Raw genomic sequence first — 23,718 nt, forward strand, 5'->3', positions numbered from 1 at the left:
GGAGAACCTTCTCCAAAAAAGATGGCCTGGATTAGTGCTCAAGTTATACAAACAAAGCTAGATTTAGCAGGCTTGAATATAGCTAGGCAAAAGCAAACGAGGCGCACCAATTTCAAAAAGAAGCAGTTCAAATAAGCAGGCACAATAAGCCTTAACCAGAAATTCCTAGATCAGAAGGGTAGAATCTAGCCTCTCCTCCCACAAGAGTGCAGACCACAAACCTTCTTAATGTAAAATAACTGGTCTGAATCTCAAGTGCTTAAACCAGAACTAATACACTTTTAGAACAGACTCTGAGCCTTCAATCAGCAATTCCCAACTTAGAAGGATGTAAGCTACCTGTCCTGCCACAACAGTGCAGACCACAAACGAAAAACAAATGGTCTGAAGCCCAAGTGCTTAAAGCAACAGGCTTAGAATGACAGTTACAATTTAATCAGGCTGCTACCAAGCCGTAATAAATGCAGCATAATAAATACAATTGAGTACTTTGAAGAGGCAAAAGCAAAATAAGGTAATAAAGTAGGAAGAAACACAAATACAGTAAAAGCAGATGAATAAAGTGCAAGTGCTTATTTTGATTGGCCAGCTTCTGTGGGGGTGTTGGCTGAATTTTGACTGTCTGGATTCTGCAGGGGCAGAGCCTTATGGGCTTTAAATATCAGGAGGCTTGCAGGAGTCAGTCTTCATCCAATTAGATACCAAAAAAAAAGACAGCCCATCCTTTAACAGATAGGGGAACCTCTCATCTTTGCTCAACATGATACTGACTTCAGTGCCTTCTTCTTCACAGTCTTGTTATACTACTATGACTATTTTTTTATACTGCCTTACTACATACAAGGAAATCACTGACTTATTAATTTACTAACTTACACATTGCACTTCTCATGAACACATTGCTGAAATGAACACTTTTGTTCTGCATTTGTGATGTTGCGTTTAAACAGCACTGCACTTTTGCTCCTTGTTGGTAATGTACTGCTATTAACTTTTGATTTGCTGACTGTAGTTGTATTAAGTTTAAACAATACTGCACAACTGTGCCTTTCTGCTTTGGTACTATATACTGGCATTATTAAAGATAATACTGCAGCATTGTCTTATGTTCACATTAGGTATATGAAAACAAATGTATTATTACAATAACTGCATGTTTTGATCATTGGTATTGTTGCATTCTGTTTGTTCTAATGACTACAGTGTTATGGTATTTTAAAGCTGCTGCTCTAAAATACCACAGTGCAGAGTACAAGGTTACCTTTGGGATATACCTTTACTACTTAACCAACTGCTATACTGTTACCATACTTAATTTAGATTATCTGTAGCTATTACAGTTATTGCATCTGAATCAACCGAGTTAGACTACCTACTGCTCATTGATTTTACTTGCTACATAGACACATTAGCCTATTTTCTATTTAGTTGAATTTGCCACCGCTACGGATTTCCTAACTGATCATACATAGTCTGTCATTTTTACATATTTTTTTTGCACATTGCAGCTACTACTGTAGTGACGGCTCATTCTTTTATCCTTTAGTTATATCTTAGTTTATCAGCTTTTCAAGCCCAATTAGTTTTCCTCCTCTTAAGCTATCCTATACCCCTTCAAATCTGCTGAACAGTATGGAATCTCAGACAGCTGTTTCCCTTTCTGTAGCCAGCCTGATAGCATAAGGTATTTTGAGGTAGTGTAGGAACTGCCTCATGCTTACCAAAAAACTCTTTGCTGCTACCTCACAGTGATCCATTATGTGAGAGGTACAATTTTACTTAACTTTTCCACTATAGAAAACATTCGGTAAGCACAAATATATATATATATATACCCATATACACTCATACAGCACAGAGTGCTTCCACTAAACCAACGTATGCTGAGGTTCTTAAGACAGCACTGCCTAAGCTTCGAAGGCTAAAGACTAAGAAAACTCAGACATTAGTATACACAGCATCACACCCACCTTCACCCCGCACACCAACACCTAAGACGCATACCTCTAGGAGTCTCTAGGGTGCAGACTCCAAGCCATGATGACCCACTGAGACTGCATCAAACCATGGTAATGTTTTAGTAACAGGTGACTCTACTGTGTGGCATACTGACACCACACTCACCAGACTGGATAGACTTGGATGACTATTACCTTTCTTTATGGAGCCAGAATCTGGGATGTAACAAGGGCACTTGCATCCCTCCATTCTGACAAATATGATTATGACCCAATAGTGGTCCATGTGGGGGTGAATGACCTTAGATATTCTACACAGCGGGACATTGAGAAGGATATGACTGAGCTTGGTACACATAAGTCTGAGATAGGAAAGACACTGGTCTTGAGTGGTATTTTGCCATCAGCCAGAATGATGCCAAGATTCAAAGACAAGATAATTGGCTATATTTGTATCATTCTAGGGAGATCCTGTATGTAGCAGCTAAGGATGGGATGGCTAAGTGTTCCTGCTTTACCAGGGATGGCCTTCACATCTCTTAACAAAGCTTTCACATTCTGTATAAACCATTTGCTGTCCTCATAGTGCCTTTTTTGGCCAGAGTTCATCTGACAGGCATTCCAATCTAGAGAATTCTAATTTGGAACACACTAACATGGCTCTACTCAATGCCAGGAGTCTTAATAAAAATGCCCGAACTTGAGACTCCTGCAAACTGAACACATTCATATAAGTGTAATTACAGAAACATGGTTTAAAAGCAATGAAAGCACTCCTTCTATTCCTGGACATAATGCCTATCACATCTTCAGACCCACTGGCAATTGTTGGGGGAGTATTAGAATTGGACAAGGATATCCCTATCTCATGAAAACATTCCCTGGGAGACTTCATGTGAACTCCTAGAAGTCCAAATCATCCTAATAAGACTAATTATCACTTCGTAGCTATCTACAGAACACCCTCTGCCTCCTTCTGAGCACAATAGCTACCTAAATGCACGGAATGAAATTTCCATTAAACCCAGGACTTTTCTACAGGGGGACTTCAACTACACATCAATAAACTTGCTGACCTACACTGCCAATGGCTGGCATGTCCAGTGGTTCTTGACATTACAAATGATACCTCTTGCGAAAATATTTAACCGTCCTACTTGGGGCCTCAATATCCTTAATCTAGTCCTCGCAAGTATGGCATCTTCTTGAACATCTCCATTTTTATCATCATGTCTTGTTAAATATAACCATAATTTAATAACCTTTTCCTTTAAGACTGGTGGTATGTCCTTTGATTTTGGAAGCAAACCTTCTTCAGTTACTTAACTTAAATTCTGCTGCAATCCTCTTAAAGATCCTATTGCTAAAGGTGCTACCTATGCCTCTGACTTCTATTCTCACTTAAATAGTTGCATTGATAAGGCAGTCCCTATCTGCAACAGATATATCAAGTTTAAAAACAAACCCTTGTGTTGTAATACCTATATAAATAAATTATATAACAAGAAAGAAACTGTTTAATGGTTACGAGAGGTCTCATTCCACCTTATGACAACACTTAAACTAACATAGAACTTAAAGAACCACAAAGCAGAGCATGAACTTAAAACAGCCACTAAAACCAAAGATAACTGTAAATCTTTAACTATGTCAGTAAGTAGAGAGCAAACACCAGTGTTCAGAGGTAGTCCACAGTAATACTATACTCTCTGACCGAAATATCCTAGCTAACAAATTTAGTGCAAATTTTTCTCCTCTTCCTCCAGTTACAGCTATCTTATAGGTTCCACAATCCTGGCCATCCGTTTTTTTTTTTTTCACCCCTTTTAAAAAACTAAGAATATTTCATCCATAGGCCCTGATAATACCAGGTTGCCTGGTTATCGTAGTCAAATATGGCCTTTCTGAATCCCTACTTAACCTCCTTTATCTAACCCTCTCCACTTGTTACGTTCTCGGAGCATGGAAAACGGCCATTATAATGCCATTACACAAGAGTGGACCAACCACAGACTCTGTTAACTACAGACCCATTGGTCTCACTAGCCTCATTTGTAATATTATAGAGAAAGCATCTCAGACTTCATAAATCTGGACATTGAAAATCTCTTAAATCTGGACCCTCATAAATTTGGCTTTATCAAATTATAACAAATAACTGAAGCAGTGGACGGTAGTTGCACAATGCATAGAGCATTTCTAAAGCTGGCCAAGGCCTTCAACACTACTTCCCATTCAGGTATTGATAAGATTTGTAAATCTGAATATAAATCCTTACATTGTGTAATGGACAGCTAACTGGTTTTCTGACAGAACCCATGTGGTTAGAGTAGCAGGTGCCAGTCATGAAAGGAAAAAAGTTACTAGTGGAGTACAACAGGACTCATTTTGGGGTCCTCTCCTATTTGGCATATATTTCTTAGACCTTCAGGCCAGTATGTCTGGCCTAAGGCTAACTAAATTTGCAAATGACTGCAAACTGGGTGTCATTCAATCTTCAACTCACAGTTGCTCAAACAGAGCTTAGACCATGTTAACAACTGATGCAAGGACAATGGTCTCTAAATATAAAAAAATGTAGCATAGCGCATTTTAGTAAACAAAACAGTTTCACTTAACATATAGGAGATACATTCCTCCAATCAGACACTGTAAGGGATCTGGGTATTCTTGTCAATTCCTAATCATTTGACCATCATGTCTCTGCAGTAGTTTGGAAAGACTTTGATCTGGCCCGTCTAATTTCCAAAGGCATCTCCACTGGATTTAAAGTCTTAGTTTCCCTTTACTCATATCTTATGAGATCCATTACTGAATACAATGCATCTTTTGGTATGTTGTGGTTTGTCTTTTCGGCTTTTCCCGGTTAGGGGTCGCCACAGCGGAATTCCGGTCCGCTAATGATTGGCAGTAGATTTTTTTTTTATGGTGCATATTTATCTAAAAATATAACACAACTTGAAAGACTTCAGAGATTCATAACTAAAAAGATCACTGGCCTCAAATCTTAGTTATCAGGAGAGACTGGCAGCCCTTTCTCTGTACTCAGTTTCTTACAGACTCCTCCAAGGAGATTTATGTTTAGCCCTTCGTGCTATGAATGATCCACCCCTGTAATGTCTGCTATTCCTTTGTAGAAATAATGGTACATCAAAATATTCTCTTAACGGAACTAAACCTTCATCAGCAGATAAATAAGACATTGGTGTGACAGATTTATATCCCAGTTTATCCCTCACCTCTGGAATAAACTTCAACTACTAGTCAAGCTAGCACCCTTGCCACCTTCAAGTTAAGCTTGATAATTCAACTAGGAGAAAAATTGAGGCTGCTCATCTAGCGTAGTTTGTCCTCGAGGCTACAGGAAAACTTTGAATAGGGTTTTTTGGCTAGGCTTGAAATGGTCTGCAGAAGATTGCTTAGTCCATGCCTATGAACCTATTATTCAGGAAAGTTTATAGTTTCTGATGAATACATTTTTAAGTATTTTAGAAATAAAAAAGGAGATTAGTAGGTTCTTCATTGTTAAGTTGAATTCTTGAGGAGAAATGTATCCCTGTTATAATGTCTAATAGCTCCAAGTTTATCGCCTTATATGACTGATGGACCTCGTTCAATGAAGTGACACCATACACTTCATCATTCATGATGAGGGAAAACATACAGGAGACATTAGCCAAAATGTTCATAATTACAATGCCTTTCCCAGTTCGGTTTCACTACATGGATATCTTGGTTAATTCCTTGAGGGCTTCTCTTCCTTTTTGTCAAATTTGAGGCATATGAACCAGATTCCTCAAAAGCCAAGTAATGGATATCTTGTACAAACCTTTTAAAGCTGGCCCAATTCAGATGTAAATGGGGAGCTCCGCAATAATTCCCTGTATAAATCTCATCTTTGAGATGTTTCAGCAATACTCAGTTTTACCATTAGACCCAAATTGATTTTTCTCAAGAACAATTTTAATTTGATTATAGTGAATACACAGCTGAACAAAAAAAGATCCTCATGTCAGTTGTTACAAAGTCAATGAAGTTATATACAAGAAACATGTTAATAATATTGAGGTTCTGGTTTTGATTTTATGCCTGCCTCCGGCATATATTCCTGCTCCTGTTTCTGTATCCCTCCCCTGGGGCATAGCCATAGTAATTCTTGTATTGACCTCTGTTTGTAACTTGACTGGCTAAACACTCAGATCTCTGTAGGGGTGGGTTCCAATAAAATCTTCAGTTTCAAAACTGTTTACATTGCCATGTCCTTGTTCCACCACATCACCTAGCTTGCTGATGCATTTTCCAATGTTAAACCTGACCCCTGATTTACTTAGTAGTAGAGTCATTGCTGCCTATTCAATTTCTTTTCCAGGCCCTTACAATAATAACGTTTAGACATTTTATCAAAAACAGCCTTGTAGTTATCTTTCTTACTCTATAACAGTAAATCCTTCTTAATATTTTGCATTTTTGAGTTTTCCAATACTATTTCATTGCGTTTAATCAACAACCACAAATATTCCATGCCGTATGTTTGAAAAAATCAAGTTTGTGAAAAAATTCAGAATACTGTGCAATGCCATTGGGGAACATGAAATCGCAACCCCTTCGGCATAGTCTCTTGCATGATGCAGGCAAGAAAAAATTGCCCAAGTTGCAAATTCTTGAGCTTGATACATGTCTTAACTGGTCTCTACTTGCTGCTTCAATGTCCCTTTAAAACTCACTTTGTGAAATAACTTGTTGATGATTTCTTCCACTGTTACCAGAAGGATTTGGCTCTCCTAACCACAAATCAAAGCCATCAATGTTACATGTTCTAAATGGACTGGCAACCTGTCATGTGTTTCCAATAAAGCCACTGCCACTGGGGCCAACATCTTGTGATGTAATATTGGGGGCTTCTTGCTCCCCAACAACACTATTCATAACAGTATATCCACTACAAAAAAAAATTTGGGACATCAGATTGAAAAATGTCACCATATCAGTGGGGATGTTAATTGTGGTGAATACCCGTTCATATTGAAGTGATTGCCGGCCCACCCACTTACAAGCTGCAACGTGTGTGTGTGTGTGTGTTGTGTGTGTGTCTGTGTGTACGTACAAATTCTCATGTATAATTCTGGAATAAAATACTCCTGGGAGCCACACTATCTACTTTCATACCTCCTGTGAGCTACTCCTAATCTTGAAACATCAGAGGGACATATTTGTTCACCTGCACACCACCGATTGCTGCTTTTACAGGCCATCCAAACTTTGGACACTCCATTGCACCACAAACCCCAAAGGATCCTGAAAAGGAATACAGCTTTACATCGTGAATCTCTCAGCAATTCCTGATTTATCTATGTAAACCCCATCAACTACCAAATTGCTGTATGTATTAATAGTGCTAAATGTTCAATCCCTACATTCCACAGACCTCACAGTTTGTATACAGAGCTGACAGCACACTGGGGAAGCATAGGACTTTGACTCTGCAATTTTTTCCCTAGTTTTTCAACTCCAGTGGTATTCAACAGATTTGGTTTCACCAAGTTGGGTCGGCAAGTTATTGATTACTTTTGAATCCTGGAGTCATCTGAACCAAAAACCCCATTAATAAAGTTTTAACAACTCCAGGTTTCAGTATTTTAAAGGTGGATTTTACCCAATATTGTACAAATTCAACTTGTTCAGCATAACATACAACTAATGTGATGTTTCTGAATGAACTATGTTCTTGCTGACATGCTGTACTATGTGTTCTGCTTTACTGCCCCCATACTTGTACATTGTTTAACAGTAACACAACACAAAAGTTTTGCCAAAGTCTTTATCATGTTGTAAACCTGCTAAAGTATGGCTTACTTAAGAAGAGAACCTCAATTGTTTGTCCAACACTGTTATCTATTACTTAACCGAACTTATGCTTTTATTGTATTACAAAAGCAGGCAAATGGGCTGGTCCATGGGTCCTTTTAAGCCATGACTTGGACCATAGGCACAAAAGACCACATGATTACAATAGAACATAAATCCTACTGTAAACATTCATACAAGAAAATGATGAAAATAATAAAGTCGTAGAAAATTATACAGATCTGAGAACAAAATGTCCTCTAACAACTTCAGGAAAAAACATCACTAGTTAGAAAGCAAACAGTCCACCAAATTAATATCAGGAACTAAAAACAAAATAACAATAAATACTAGATACTGGGGGCAAATTAATCAACAGAGAGAAAAAAAAGAGCATTACATGAATAAGGGCTCATATCTGTGTCTTGCAAATTATGCATACAAACTGTATACAAAGGATGTCAAACCATACACACAACTAAGGTAAACAGTATAAAGAAGACAATTGGCCTCCCTCCTTGTACTGTTTAATTGTAAACATGACAAACCCCAGTGTACCTTTTTCAAATCAAAAATAACATCTTCGATACTAAACAAAATCATCTGAAAGATACATACCACAACATTGTAACTAAACAGCTGTTATACTGCTGCTTTAGAAATAATCAGACAGATACTTTCTTAATAGCAAAGAAAGTTGTGGCACAGTTTAGGCAGAGTTGGTACAATTCAAGTATATAAATGCACGTACTAAACAGTACGTTAGTAATCCAGGACAACGCTGCAAGTAATCCCAGGTTATAACAGGTTCCTTCGCAGAACAATAGCTTGTACAGCACTCAAAATAACAATCCAAGCGTTCAGCGAAGTAAAGTAAATAATTTTTAATAGTAAAATCCGGCTAGCGCTTTCAACTGGGTCTTCATCAGGCCGTAACAATTAGTCAATGACAAACACTCACATTTATAGGGAACACCATTCAAAGATATGTATGTCATATCCTGTTAAAAACTTAATATCAACATAAAAACGAAGTGTCACTTCATTTCTCAATCCAAGTTAAAAATACTGTGATATTACAATAACATAATTATTTTAATTACTTATAATGCCATATCACATTTTTATCAATATATAGGTGTATAAATTATTAAAATTATTTAAAATATTTTTAAAAATATTATTTTTATATATACGAGTAGATTTATATGAAATAACTTAATATATTCAGATTTTGTACATTTAATTAGCATCACTAATTCATATACAGAGAATAAATCATATCTCTAAGGACAAACTTGGTCCTTACAAATGTTGACATGGGGTAATTCATCCATAATGACTAATTGTTACGGCCTGATGAAGACCCAGTTGAAAGCGCTAGCCGGATTTTACTATTAAAAATTATTTACTTTACTTCGCTGAATGCTTGGATTGTTATTTTGAGTGATGTACAAGCTATTGTTCTGCGAAGGAACCTGTTATAACCTGGGATTACTTGCAGCATTGTCCTGGATTACTAACGTACTGTTTAGTACGTGCATTTATATACTTGAATTGTACCAACTCTGCCTAAACTGTGCCACAACTTTCTTTGCTATTAATTTCATTTATTTTGTGGGCACAGGAGTGGGCAGCGAGCGATACGCTGTTTTTGAGATACTTTCTTAACACTGAATTTAGCTAGGTCTGTCTCAGTTTGAATGGGGAATAAAAGGCTACTCTAGCTAGCAGTGACTACTGTAATGCAGGCCCTTTACCAAATTACTAGGCTGATGTACACAGTCTTTTTAATGATAATGCTTCTTTCTCAAAGCCTAACAAGAGTCCAATTTCTAGCCTCCTAACCACAGCTGGGCAAATATTCATGCACATAAACTTAAAGGCAAAAGTATTCAGCAGCAACACATAGCCCTAGATGTTAAAAGAAGCCACCCACAAGTTTGAAAGAAAGATAGTAATGCTCCCTATTATATCTGAATGAAATAAAATGACATATTTCTTATCATTTGAAGCATCTCAGTATTATGAAACAAAGTGGCAAGAGGCGGGGCATATTCCACCTTTGGTACAAGGATGCTGATCCAATCCCACACCTACTTTAGATGTCAAAAATCTTGAAAACATAAATGAACACCACACCTACGACCTTAGAGCCATTAAAGTTACAGTGGTAGTGTCGCTGACTGGCTTTTGTAAAATGGACTGTAAGGTGCAGAAAGCGTACATGATCAACAGAAGCAGCTAACTGTACATAAGACATCTACATGAACAATAAGTTAGCCAACCATAACAAAATTCTACATCTCATCTCTCTGCAAAGAGTTAAGACCATTAATCCTCTTCTGAAAACTCATTTAAAGCCATTTTCATAAGTGCAATAAGCCACCAAACATGCATATAATGAAATTATCCTTCTCATGAAAGAAAAACTTGGAGACACCTGCGTTCTATGTAAACATCCTTTTGAGCCATGTTTTAAAATCTTAGCCAATACATTGTGGTGCTGTTAATTACAAACGTTTGAAGTTTTACAGAAAAGAAATCGAGGAGAAGCCCTCAAAAAGCACTGAAGATCCAGCTAGAAAAGTCTGATAGCAAATACACACCCTCCACTTAGCAGTGCACCAGGCAAGGTAGATTTCCCAAGAAAACAGGAATGTTTCAGCACGGTCCTGTGCAAATCTAACACTGTCATCTTTTTGCAATCTGAATGAGAATACTACTACATTATGCTTTTAATTTACTGCAACAGTGTTCCAGAATGTAAAACTACATAATTATGACAACTGCAATGAACACGAACCTTAATTTCAGTAAAATGTAGTCATTATTTCCCCTAAATTACCTTTTCACAGTCCTGGCTAACTGAAAAGCTTTAACCAAACAGGTTACTCTGCGGATGGCGAAAGTTCTTTTGCAACAACATTCAATTACACATCAGCAGTTTTTCACTGTATGCAATATGACAAATTCAAAACTAAAGAAACACTCTTTAGCTGCAACTATGAAACAAACACTCACACAGTTGATGACCAACAAAGTTAATAAATATGACAATGTAACATTAAAATATCTACTAGTAGGTTTCTTACAGAATAATACAATTCACTGGAGAACAAATATATTCCAGACTGAAAATGTAGCCAAAGGACCTCAGCATGTGCATAAATTTTATTCTGTCTACTTGTTTGTTAACCAAAAAGTGAAATGCCATAAAAGCCCATTTATCAAAACACAAGAAAGCATAACACGGACAGCTAGCTAATGTTTGTTGTTTGTCTTTTCGGCTTTTCCCGGTTAGGGGTCGCCACAGCGGAACTCCGGTCCACTAATGATTGGCAGTAGATTTTTTTTTTATGGTGCCAAGTTGCCAGCCCAACGCCCAACCTTCAGTGAAGGCACGCCCATTCACGCATGTCTTTCGGAGGCCACTCGACCGTGGATAGGACATACAGACTCCACACTGTACAATAAGAATGGGAAATGGGCACTATTTAAAGGTGTATATGGGTAGGCCTCTTATGGTCTCCATAATTGTTTGCCTAGTACTGTTATTAAGCAACACTATTTAATCTTGAAGACGACTAAATATAGTTGTTCATAGGTTGATACTAGGCTATCTGCCCTAGGGCATTTATAAGCCTAGCCAGAGTGTGTTTGGCTTTCGCCACCCTTTTAGATTAGTTGACTGTGCCTCTGTATAGTAGGTCACAGAAGATAGCCCTTTTGAGGTCAGTTTACTGTGCCTCTGTCTAGTTGGGACACAGAAGAGATCCCAGGGGTAAACCTACGATCTCCCATCCACTCGTCAAGATTTCTCTTGAAGAGGGTCATTGAGGGACTCTGCCTAACATGGATTGGGATTTTGTTCCAGAGTGAGGGGAGCCTCCGGGATATGAATCTGTCCCTCCAGCATGTCCTATTTATTTCTGTGTTGAGGTTCAAGTCCCTGGAGCATGTAGCTCTAAGGGATTTGGATTTCCTGAGGTGGAGCATGTCCAATAATTCTGGGTTGGACATGGCTTTATACGTCAGGCACAGATCGCCTCTGAGTAGGCGGTAAGCAACTGAGAAGAGCTGGAGTTTCTTTAGACTAACTGCATAGGGCATCTGTTTGAGTCCCTTGATCCTCTTGGTGAGGTACTTTTGGGGTCTTTCCAGTTGCTGCAGGTGTCGGGTAAGGTACATCCCAAATGGAGCACTGTATTAAATTATGGGCCTGATAAGTGATGAGTAGAGGGGCACAATGACCTCTCTTGATCTAGATGTGAACCCTTTCGTGATAAGGTGGGCTACATAGAAGGTCTTTGTAACCACTTTGGCAACATGATTGTCAAAGGAGAGATTGCTATCTACTTGGGTCCCCAAATCCCTAATTACTTCTTCCGTACTTAATGGATTACCACCTATGTGGTAATTTGTGGGCACTTTGTTTTTCCCAAAGGGGATGACTATACACTTTTTGGCATTTAGCTTTAGGCCATGTCCCTGGCACCAGTTATCCGTCTCTGTGAGACCCTTTTGGAGGATGCTTGTGTCAGTCAGCGAGTCGATTATGGCACCCAATTTGCAGTCATCTGCAAACTTGGTCAGCCATAGTCCTCCCATGTTAGCCTGTACCTCAGAGAAATATATACCGAACAAGAGAGGTCCCAGGACTGAGCCTTGTGGGACGCCACTTGTAACTGGTTTAGAGTCTGACATGGCACCTGCAATTCTGACCATGTGGGTTCTATCCCTGAGCCAGTTTGCAACCCATCTTGTGACACAGGGGTTGATATTTAAGCTGGTGAGCTTATTTATGATGCCCGAGTGGGGTATTGTGTCGAAGGCATTTGCAAAGTCCAGGTAGGCTGTGTGGACTACCTTCCCTTCATCTATGGCCTTGGTGACTGCTTCAAAGAAGTCGACCAGGTTCAAGAGGCAAGATCTGCCCTTAAAGCCGAATTGGGTAGGATCCAGTGTTTGGAGGTTCCCAATGTCTTTGTTTATGAGTTTCATGATGATACGCACCATAGCTTTGCAGACCAGGCTAGTCAGGCTTATAGGGCGATAGTTTCCGGGGTCCGTTGTGGCACCACCTTTGTGGAGTGGGACCACTGTTGCTGTAGGCCATTCCTTGGGTACATATCCTGTAGTAAGGCTGAGACTGAACAGTGACTTTATGTGAGGGTTCAGTTCTTCTTGGAGTTCGTGTAAGACGCAGCCCGGGACACCGTCCTGTCCCACTGATGCTGTGTTTTTTGCTTTGGAGAGGGCAGCTCTCACCTGTGCATCTGTGATGTCAGGGAGGCTACACTCTGTTGGGATAGACATTTGCTCTTTTGGGGGGGGGGGAGAGAAGTTTGCACTGAACCTGTCTGCCAGGATATTGGCAATGTCTGTGGGTTCAGTGTATTTTTTGTCATTTTGAACTAACTCAGAGCATATCTGGGAGTTGCCACCCAGGTTCCTGACATAACTAAAGAAGGCCTTGTGATTATCTTTAGCATCTTGTGCTATTTTTCTTTCGAAGCTGGCCTTAGATGATTTTATGAAGGATCGTAGTTTCTTGCTAGTACTGATCAGAGATACCTTCCCTTTTTGGGATTTTGCTCTATCATGTAGTAGCTTCCTCCTTCTGTTGTATAGCTTATTTATGGCTGGGGTCCACCAGACAGGTCTCCTGCCTTTAGAGGAATGGGTCTTGGTTTTATTTGGGATAGCATGATCCATGCATTCCTGTAGGTGTCCACAGAAAGCATTTGTAAAGGATTCTGCGGTTTGGGCCGTATTTTCCACTGGCCCGGGGGCTTTGAAGGATTCCACCTCGGTTTTGAGAAGTGTGAAGTTTGCTTTTGAGAAGTTCTTCACCGTGGTTTCCTTGGCTGGGGGTGGGGATGGGATCTTACCAATGAGGGGTATACGTCTGGTATGGAACATAGAGTCCCCATGTTGGTGATGATCAGGTCCAATATGTTTTCCCCTCTTGTGGGAGTGGTGACCAGTTGTTCCACAGCATTTGGCTTTATAAATTCTAGGAACCTTTGGGTGAGGGTGTTGGGGCTTGAGTAGTGCTCCCAGTCTATGTTTGGGTAGTTGAAGTCACCCAATATAATGGTGTTTGGAGAGACCTTCATATTCTCCAGTGTTCTCAGGAAAGCCGAGTGGGGTTCCTGAGTTTGGGAGGGTGGTCTGTAGCAGGCTACAAACTGAAAGGCAGTTTTTCCCACTGTTAGTTGCACATGGATGGTCTCCGATGCTTCATGCAATGCCACTAACCTGGAGGTGTGGGTATCTTTGATGAATATGGATACTCCCCCTCCTTTTGTGGTTTGGTCGGAGTTTTGGGGCCGAAAAGCATGGTATGAGGTATAACCTGGTAGTGCTGGGGTGCTCTTGGGAGCCTTGAACCAGGTTTCCGTTACTGCACAGATATCGATATTCTCCATACTGAGGAGAGCCTCGAGTGCGTGCATCTTGAGGTTTAAACTTCTGGCATTGAGCAGTATTACCCTTAGTTTCTTTTTCTTTGTGTTGTCTATGGAGATGGGTTTGTCTTTTGAGCCTTGCCTAAAAAAGGCATTATGGGGGTGGCAAGAGCCATAGCCAGTATTCGAAAGCCCAGGGGTGTCAGGTGCAAGTCGTCTCTAGCGAAGCAACGTGGCTTGTCGAGCATGTCATCCCAGGCTGACAGACACTGGATCCACTTTGAATGACACCAATACTTTAGCCAACTGTTACAACTGATCATTTTGTCTTTATACTGTGGCATCATTCTTGGTGAGGGTAAGATGCTACTCAAGGTCAGGGTCATACCGGCCTGGGCTACATGATCAGAGAGCTCCTCTATGTCTCTTTTCATGTAGTCCAGGGAGGTACGTCTCAGGTCATTCACACCAGCATGGACAATGACGGAGTCATATTTGTACTTGCTTTGGAGTGACCTGAGTGCTTGTGTTATGTGGCGGATCCTGGCACCCGACAGGCAGCTTACAGTGACCTTCTCCTTGTTCAGCCTGGTGAGTGGGACGTCAGTGTGTCTGACAATGGAGTCACCTATTACAAGTGTATTAGGTGCGTTGGTTAGCTTTAAGGGCTGTGACTGTGTGGCACACTGACTTAGTGAACTATGTGATACGTGGGTATTGTTGTGGGGTAGCGGTTGCTTGGATGTCTGCTTTGGAGGTCTCTGCTGCTTGGGCAGATTTTTATTTAGAGCCTCCGAGTATGTTTTTGTGTGTTTATGTGTTTGGTTTTCTGTTGCGATAGATCTATGTGAGACTGGATTTGTGGTGTGTGTGGTTACCTTCTCCTCCTGACTGACTGCGCCAGTATTGGGTTGATGGAGCTCAGCCTCCAGTTTGGCTATATAGTTGCATCTCTCACATATATTTGAGCTTGTTGAGAGGAGGAGAGGGTGATCTGTGTACATAAGGCAGTTGTAACATTGCCTCAAGATTCCCACATTCACCAGCTGGACTGGAGAGTAAACCCGAAACTGACATTTGGACATGCCAGAATAGTATAAGGAACTACTTTTTGACTGATCAAAAAGGACCAATAGGGAGCCAAGTACTTAAAGGGAGTATAAGAGGGTGTAGTGCTTTAGTTTATTAGTGCTTACTTATAAGATTACTTATACGAGCAACTGCAGGGTTTTAAAATGAAAATAGAGTGCTTACTTTGAGATTTAGAACAGTTCTAAGGGAAAAATTGAAGAGCAGACTTTGTGGAGCCAGGAATACTTTAAACTCATTTAAATGGAGCTGCGCTATGTGAAAAATCATACAAAACCGCACAAATGCGGGTTCTAAAGCAGGGAAACTGAAAGAGATAGGAATTGACCCAAAACGGCCAATAAGCTACTAGTTTCAGGGTCGAGACCACTCCTCCAGGGACAGACAGGCTGCTCAAAGCTCCCCACTCTCATTGGCGAACAGAGAAGCCTCCCCCTATCCAAGTAAGGGCATGGGCAACGCAGGAAACTATACCACAGTCCGGAATTCAGCAAAACCTGAAATCTGGACTAATCTAGTTCAGCAAAGGCAGGAAAAGAGAATTTTTTTTTTTTGTTTTTTCAGGAAACAGCAGAAAAACACACAGAAAACACTGCAAATGCTATAAACAGGCTAGCACACTTTGGTGTGTAGCCTACAACAGTTATACAATACAAAAATGACATAAATTGATATAAAACAAGTGCAAAAACGGTAAAAAGCAGAAGGCAAATGCAATTTAAACTTTTTAAAGCACAGATCAGTTAGAAATTTGCTTTTTAGGCGGGAAAAGGCAGTCGGAGCAAAAAAAAAAAAAAAACAGAGAAAAAATACTTAAATCTGGAAACGTCTCTCTTGGGTCTCTCTGTTGCCTGTGTCACTCTGCAGGACACCACGAGGAGCTGTGCGGAGTTGTATACTGGCGCAAACCGTGCAAATGCGGGTTTTAAAGCAGGGAAACTGAAAGAGATAGGAATTGACCCAAAACAGCCAATAAGCTACTAGTTTCAGGGCTGAGACCACCCCCCCCCGGGACAGATAGGCTGCTCAAAGCTCTCCACTCTCACTGGTGAGCAGAGAAGCTTCCTCCTATCCAAGTAAGGATATGGGCAACACAGGAAACTGTACCACAGTCCGGAATTCAGCAAAACCTTAAATCTGGACTAATCTAGTTCAGCAAAGGCGGGAAAAGAGAATTTTTTTTCCAGGAAACAGCAGAAAAACACACAAAAAACACTGTAAATGCTATAAACAGGCTAGCACACTTTAGTGTGTAGCCTACAACAGTTATACAGCACAAAAACGACAAATTGATATAAAACAAGTGCAAAAACTGTAAAAAGCAGAAGGCAAATGCAATTTACAATTTTTAAAGCACAGATCAGTTAGAAATTTGCTTTTTAGGCGGGAAAAGGCAGTCCGAGCAAAAAAACAGAGAAAAAAATACTTAAATCTGGAAAAGTTTCTCTTGGGTTTCTCTGTTGCCTGTATCACTCTGCAGGACACCACGAGGAGTTGTATACAATAACAAACTTTTTAAATCACAGATTCGCTAAAAAAAAAAAACTGGCGTTTTAGGTGGAATTAGTTAAGACAGCAAGAAAAGCAGAAAAGTGATACTTAATCACTCCAAAGTCACTCTTTTGTCTCTCTGCTGCTGTAGACTCTGCAGAACACCTGGAAGGCACTTGCTGAGCGGAATACAAGCGTAAAAACTGTGCAAATGAGGTTTTTATAGCAGGGAAGTGAAAGAGATAGAAATGAGTCCAAAATGGCCAATAAACTACTAACTTCTGGGCTGAAACCACTCCTCCAGGGACAGATAGGCTGCACAAAGCTCCCCTCTCTCACAGGTGAACAGAGAAACTTCCTTCTATCCAAGTAAGGTAATGGCAACACAGAAACTTGTAACACAGCCCCGGATTCAGCAATAACCTGAAAACTGGACTATACTAGCTCAGAAAGGTGGGAAACAAGTATATATATTTTTTTCAGAAAATAGAGTAGATACAATCAAAATTAGCCCAAAAAGGCCAATAAACTACTAACTTCTGGGCTGAAACCACTCCTCCAGGGACAGATAGCCTGCTCAAAGCTCACCTCTCTCACAGGTGAACAGAGAAACTTCGTTCTATTCAAGTAAGGTATGGCAACACAGAAACTTGTAACACAACCCTGGATTCAGCAATAACATGAAAACTGGACTATACTAGTTCAGAAAGGCGAGAAACCAGTATATACATATTTTTTTCCAGAAAATAGAGCAGATACAATCAAAACAACACTTTACCCAATTAACCAGTTAAAAAGCTTAAAACTGAGCCCTGATCCAGCAGTCTTCAATCAGACAAGTTCTAACTGCACAGTCCTGCCACTAGGGTACAGAGAAACCTTCTCCAAAAAAGACGGCCTGGGTCAGTGCACAATTCATACAAACAAAGCTAGATCCAGCCGGCCTGAATCTAGTCTATGCTACAGCAAACAAGGCGTACCGATTTCAGAAATAAACAGTTCAAGTAAGCATGCGCAATAAACGTTTAACCAGAAATTCTCAGCGAAAGAGTGCAGACCACAAACCTTCTTAATGTAAAATAACTGGCCTGAAGCCCAAGTCCTTAGCCTAGAACTAATACACGTTTAGAATAACAGACACTGAGCCTTCAATCAGCAGTTCCCAACTTAGAAGGATGTAGCTACCTGTCCTGCCACAACACTGCAGACCACTTACTAGCTCAGAAAGGTGGGAAACAAGTATATATATTTTTTTCAGAAAATAGAGTAGATACAATCAAAATTAGCCCAAAAAGGCCAATAAACTACTAACTTCTGGGCTGAAACCACTCCTCCAGGGACAGATAGCCTGCTCAAAGCTCACCTCTCTCACAGGTGAACAGAGAAACTTCGTTCTATTCAAGTAAGGTATGGCAACACAGAAACTTGTAACACAACCCTGGATTCAGCAATAACATGAAAACTGGACTATACTAGTTCAGAAAGGCGAGAAACCAGTATATACATATTTTTTTCCAGAAAATAGAGCAGATACAATCAAAACAACACTTTACCCAATTAACCAGTTAAAAAGCTTAAAACTGAGCCCTGATCCAGCAGTCTTCAATCAGACAAGTTCTAACTGCACAGTCCTGCCACTAGGGTACAGAGAAACCTTCTCCAAAAAAGACGGCCTGGGTCAGTGCACAATTCATACAAACAAAGCTAGATCCAGCCGGCCTGAATCTAGTCTATGCTACAGCAAACAAGGCGTACCGATTTCAGAAATAAACAGTTCAAGTAAGCATGCGCAATAAACGTTTAACCAGAAATTCTCAGCGAAAGAGTGCAGACCACAAACCTTCTTAATGTAAAATAACTGGCCTGAAGCCCAAGTCCTTAGCCTAGAACTAATACACGTTTAGAATAACAGACACTGAGCCTTCAATCAGCAGTTCCCAACTTAGAAGGATGTAGCTACCTGTCCTGCCACAACACTGCAGACCACAAACCTTCTTAATGTAAAACAACTGGTTTGAAGCCCAAGTGCTTAAACCAAGGGCCTTAGAATAACAGTTACAATTTAATCAGGCTACTAACAAGCAGTAATAAAGGCAGCAGAATAAATTTAACTGAGTACTTTTAAAAGAGGCAAAAGCAAAATAAGGTGATAAAGTAGGAAGAAACACAAATACAGTAAGGCAGATGAAGTGCAAATTTTTTTTCCCCCCAAGTGCTCTCTCTGTACACCGCAGAGGAGATGGGACTGGTAAGTGTATCCAAAATCAAAATATGATCTCACTGTACTCAGTTGAATGAGCGAATGAGATGGGTCCAGGAGGAGTGTGCAAAAAGAGATTTACAGCAGGGGCGGGCAATTCCAAAGCTACCAAGATTAACACCACAACAAGAAACAGGGAGGGGGGATGAGGAACTAACTGCAGAGATTCAGAGACACAATATTTACTGAATCCAAGACACACAATATTTACTCACTCAAATCTTAAATAAGTGCAGAAAATATACTTAAATCAGCTTGTAAAACTAGAAAGAACAGTCAGAAACCAATAATGCTGAAACTCAGCTACAAAATAACTTTCTAAATCATGGTTCTGGATGACACTTCAGTTGACCGAGGCAAAAACTGATCCTGGGTCTAGAAAGTCACTACTCTCCACAAGGCATAAAAACAGCATTAACAAAAGCAGACCTACTTTATGAAATTTGTCACATCAGAAATAACAACCAAAGAGTGAAATATACAAGATAGCTCTGCAGAGTCCAGGTGGAGCACTTTTTTTAAAAATAAAAGACCACATGTCTGCTTACATTTGATGTCAGTTTTAAATAAACTATTTACATATATGCTATACAGCTAACTTAGTTATTCCACCTGCATTACTTTCTGAAGGATTTGCTGACTGGGTAACCTAAGGTACAAACTGCCACTTTCTGTAACAGCCTACTACAGGTGAAAAGGTTACTGGGAGCTTCATAAAACACAACTGACATTAGATTATAAGCATCACTAACAGTAGGGATGCAAAGAAAAAAAAACACAAAAGAAATATAACATAATATGAAAGACGGTTAACTGTAGCAAAGCATAGAATACACACCATATTATGAAAGACAGATTTCTCACAGAAGTACAGGTGCTTAAATTTCTTACAATATGGTTATATTCATAATCAAATAATGTATTTCCAAGACAGGTAAATCATGACGCTGATCCTCTTACAGTAATCATCCCAAAAAATGCGGCATACTTGTATGTCATATGCTCCCAATAAATCACCTTATATTGTAAGTCTTGTTTAATAAAAATAAATACTTAATAAACTGCAAACTTCTGCAGCTCCTGACAGCTGTTGTAATGAAGAAAGAAAAACTTATATATTATCCTAAACCTAGAATATCAGTGACATTGCAAACAACTCTGTATTTTGTATGACAATGGGAAAACTTTAATGTTAAAACACATAATGGAACTCATAAATAAAGACATAGGGAACTTGCAGACTTTGGATCCAACCCAGTTTGGCTTTGTCAAAGGCAGATCCTGCCTCTTAAACTTGGTTGACTTTTTCGAGACAGTCACCAAGGCCATTGATGAGGGAAAGGCAGTCCATACAGCCTACCTCGACCTGGCAAAGGCCTTCGACACAATACCCCACTCAGGTATCATCGAAAAACTCATCAGCTTGAATGTAAACCCATACATCACAAGATGGGTTGCAAACTGGCTAGCGACAGAACCCACAGGGTCAGAGTTGCTGGAGCCATGTCAGACTCAAAGCCTGTCACAAGTGGTGTCCCACAGGGCTCAGTCCTGGGTCCACTCTTGTTCGGCATCTACTTTTCTGAAGTACAAGCAAACACAGGAGGGTTATGGCTGACAAAGTTTGCAGATGACTGCAAACTAGGCGCCATAGTCGAAAACACATCTGTCACAGATATCCTCCAGAAGGTCCTCACAGAAAGCGGATAACTGGTGCCAGAGCCATGGCCTGAAGTTAAACGCCAAAAATGCATAGTCATACCCTTGGGAAAAACAAGGTTACCCTAGCTACCATATAGGTGACAATCCACTGAGCACAGAAAAAGTCATCAGGGATCTGGGGACCCAAGTTGACAGTAGTCTTTCGTTTGACACTCATGTTGCTAAAGTAGTTAGGAAAACCTTCTATATCGCCCACCTGATCATGAAGGGATTCACATCTAGATCAAGGGAGGTCATCGTCCCCTGTACTCATCACTCATTAGACCTATGATTGAGTACAATGCCCGTTCGAATGTATCTGACCAGACACCTGATGCAGCTTGAAAGGCCCCAAAAGTTCCTCACCAAAAGGATAAAGGGTCTCAAAATATGTCTTATGCTGCCCGACTGAAAGAACTCCAGCTTTATTCAGTCTCATACCACTTGCTCAGAGGTGACCTGTGCCTGACATATAAGGCCATGTCAAACCCAGATTTGATGAATATGCTTCACCTCAAAAAATCTAGATCCCTCAGAACCACAAGGGCGGGTGACTTAAACCTTGACACGGTTATAAATAGAACGTGCTGGAGGGACAGATTCATCACCCAGAGACTCCCTATGCTGTGGAACAAAATCCCGGTACATGTGAGGCAGAGCACCTCGCTGGCCTTGTTCAAGAGGAATCTTGACCAATGGATGGGAGATCGCAGATATACCCCAGGGATTACTTCAGTGTCACTGCTTGACAGAGGCACAGAAAAATGATAGGCATAGTTTTTATTCAAACTAAAGGGGTGGCGAAAGCCACATAACTATGGGCTAGGCTTATAAATGCCCTTGGACAGATAGCCTAGTATGAACCTATGAACCTATAAGTGCTCAAAATGGCTTCTAGAAAAGATCTTTTAAAAAGTGACAATTTAAACATGTAACTGTTGTTGATATAAACATTAATCATACTGCTTGCTAAAATCTGATTTTCTCCTTTCAATATACATTACAGTATGCATCAGATTTGCATCGCTTAAGAACATTCACTTTACCAGGATTATCACCAGTCCATCTTTTTCAAATTAGACCCAGTCTAACAAGTGAAGCTGTGTTCAGAACATTTGTGGAGAAAAACACATTTTAACTTCCTTCTAAATGACATAGAAAAACTGGAATACTATACTTGAAACATGTTAACACGATATAAAATGAGAGGGACCCCTAAAAAGTTGGAAAAGTAAAGTGGTCAATTTGGTTTCACCTTCAACTACATATTTACTTTTCAACAATTGTATTCTTTATCTCTGCTCTCACCCACTGCATGCTTTTTACACTCATCCATTCTTCTGCCCTGCACAACCTACCTTTCCTTTATCTTGTATTTTTTCTGCATATATTGAACATTATCCTATATCAGATCTTCATCCTTTTCTCAATTCAGAATACTGCATTCATCCTTACTTCTACATTGCAATATAAACTCTTACAGTCTAGTTTTGTCTCTGGTATAGTATGTGTTATTTACTTGACCTATGGACCATGACTCACAGCAAAACTAATTCAGAATTACCTTATTAAAATGTTTTTGGGAACCATACATTATCCATAAAACGTTTTCTTGTTGTACATTACTTTTGATCTTATACATCAACTTTAGTGTATACTTTTAGCAATTTATCAAGCCTTATTGCTGCTTACATAGGTGGTATGTTTTTACAAATGCATTTAATCCTCTGTATTTTGGTGCTTGCATTACTTTTTGCACCTGGAGCTTTTCTCCCAGCCTCCCCTAAAAGGGGTCATTTTTAATCAGTCTGACTTTCACGAAAAACACATACTGGCTGAGGACATGGTCTGCTGTTTATGCAAAACAGCATAAGAAATATCCCATTTTACACATCTGAAAAGGTGGCAAACCTAAGAACAGAATGATTCTCGTTTATTTTTCTAATCAATATTTAGATCAAACAAGTGCTATTTTCCCATTAGAAAAAAGAGGTTCCGGACTCTAGATGCCCTACTAATTGGCGATAACATACAAGCAGAAACAGCCCACCAGCAAAAAACTGACAGTATGGGAAGAGGTTCGCTTTGCATCGATGTCAAGTTTTTCTGTACTGTCTGAAAAGTACAACACTGCACAAGCATCTGATTGGAACTGTCACTCCCACTATCCCACTCTAATTCCTATACTGGATATATCCCATTATATGCAAACTAAATAGACGAAACTGAGCGGCTTGCTGGTGACAGACTTACTACCCAGTACTGTACCTACATGTCAGGATTCTTCTTAAAGGCGTTTGTGATATCTTTTACGACCCTCTCTATCAAAACAGATATCTCTTCTTCTGACTCTGCCATCTTACCGACGTAACACGTGGGCGTATCCAACGGAGAATGGGGAGGAGAAACGAGTACTTCCGGGTTATTGCAAACGTTGCAAAATATTTGGTTTATTTGTTTTGTTTTGGTTGGTTGTATTCTATATAGAGTTGTGTGTAGAAAGTTTCGTTGCTTGGTGTGCTAATACTGTTATTTCTTTTGGGTACGCAGTGGGATATTTTTCGTTGAGATGTGACTTTATGTGGGACTGAGTTTTTCGTTGCATTTTAATAAACTAAGTTACAGCGCATAGTAGAACTGTATGCATTATTCGTCTAGATGTATGTGCTTATGTTTGCTGTGTTTAGACATAGCCCCCTTTTCAAAGGATGCCAAGGGAGGAAAAGCTCCGGTACAATACAAAATACACATCTATTTAGTATTAAGAATGGATACGTAAGAAAGGAATACATTTTAACATTGGCAAAGATCATAGAAGAGGCAGATGGGTGGGAGAATAGAGATTTCATTCGATAAAAAAGAGGCAGCACTTTTACAGTAACAGAGATCAAAGTGGTGTATGGTGAGAGATAAAATAGTGATTTAATAGGGACGAACGGGGACAGCTCCAGGAGTCTAACGG

The 23,718-nt window shown here is 39.8% G+C and overlaps 1 protein-coding gene across 1 annotated transcript in view; it reads right to left on the reverse strand.

The window, feature by feature from the left end:
- The window catches only part of PTAR1 (protein prenyltransferase alpha subunit repeat containing 1), a 690,645-nt gene extending 667,483 nt beyond the window's left edge, over positions 1 to 23,162 (reverse strand). Inside the window, exon 1 of the mRNA XM_044064362.1 lies at positions 23,029 to 23,162. Coding sequence (XP_043920297.1) covers positions 23,029 to 23,114 — 86 coding nt within the window. The 5' untranslated portion in view covers positions 23,115 to 23,162. The remainder of the gene's footprint in view (positions 1 to 23,028) is intronic.
- Between the last annotated feature and the right edge of the window lie 556 nt (positions 23,163 to 23,718).

The sequence above is a fragment of the Protopterus annectens genome, chromosome 2.part2 (assembly GCF_019279795.1).
Source record: "Protopterus annectens isolate FY-2018-M chromosome 2.part2, PAN1.0, whole genome shotgun sequence".
NCBI classification, from domain to species: domain Eukaryota; kingdom Metazoa; phylum Chordata; order Ceratodontiformes; family Protopteridae; genus Protopterus; species Protopterus annectens.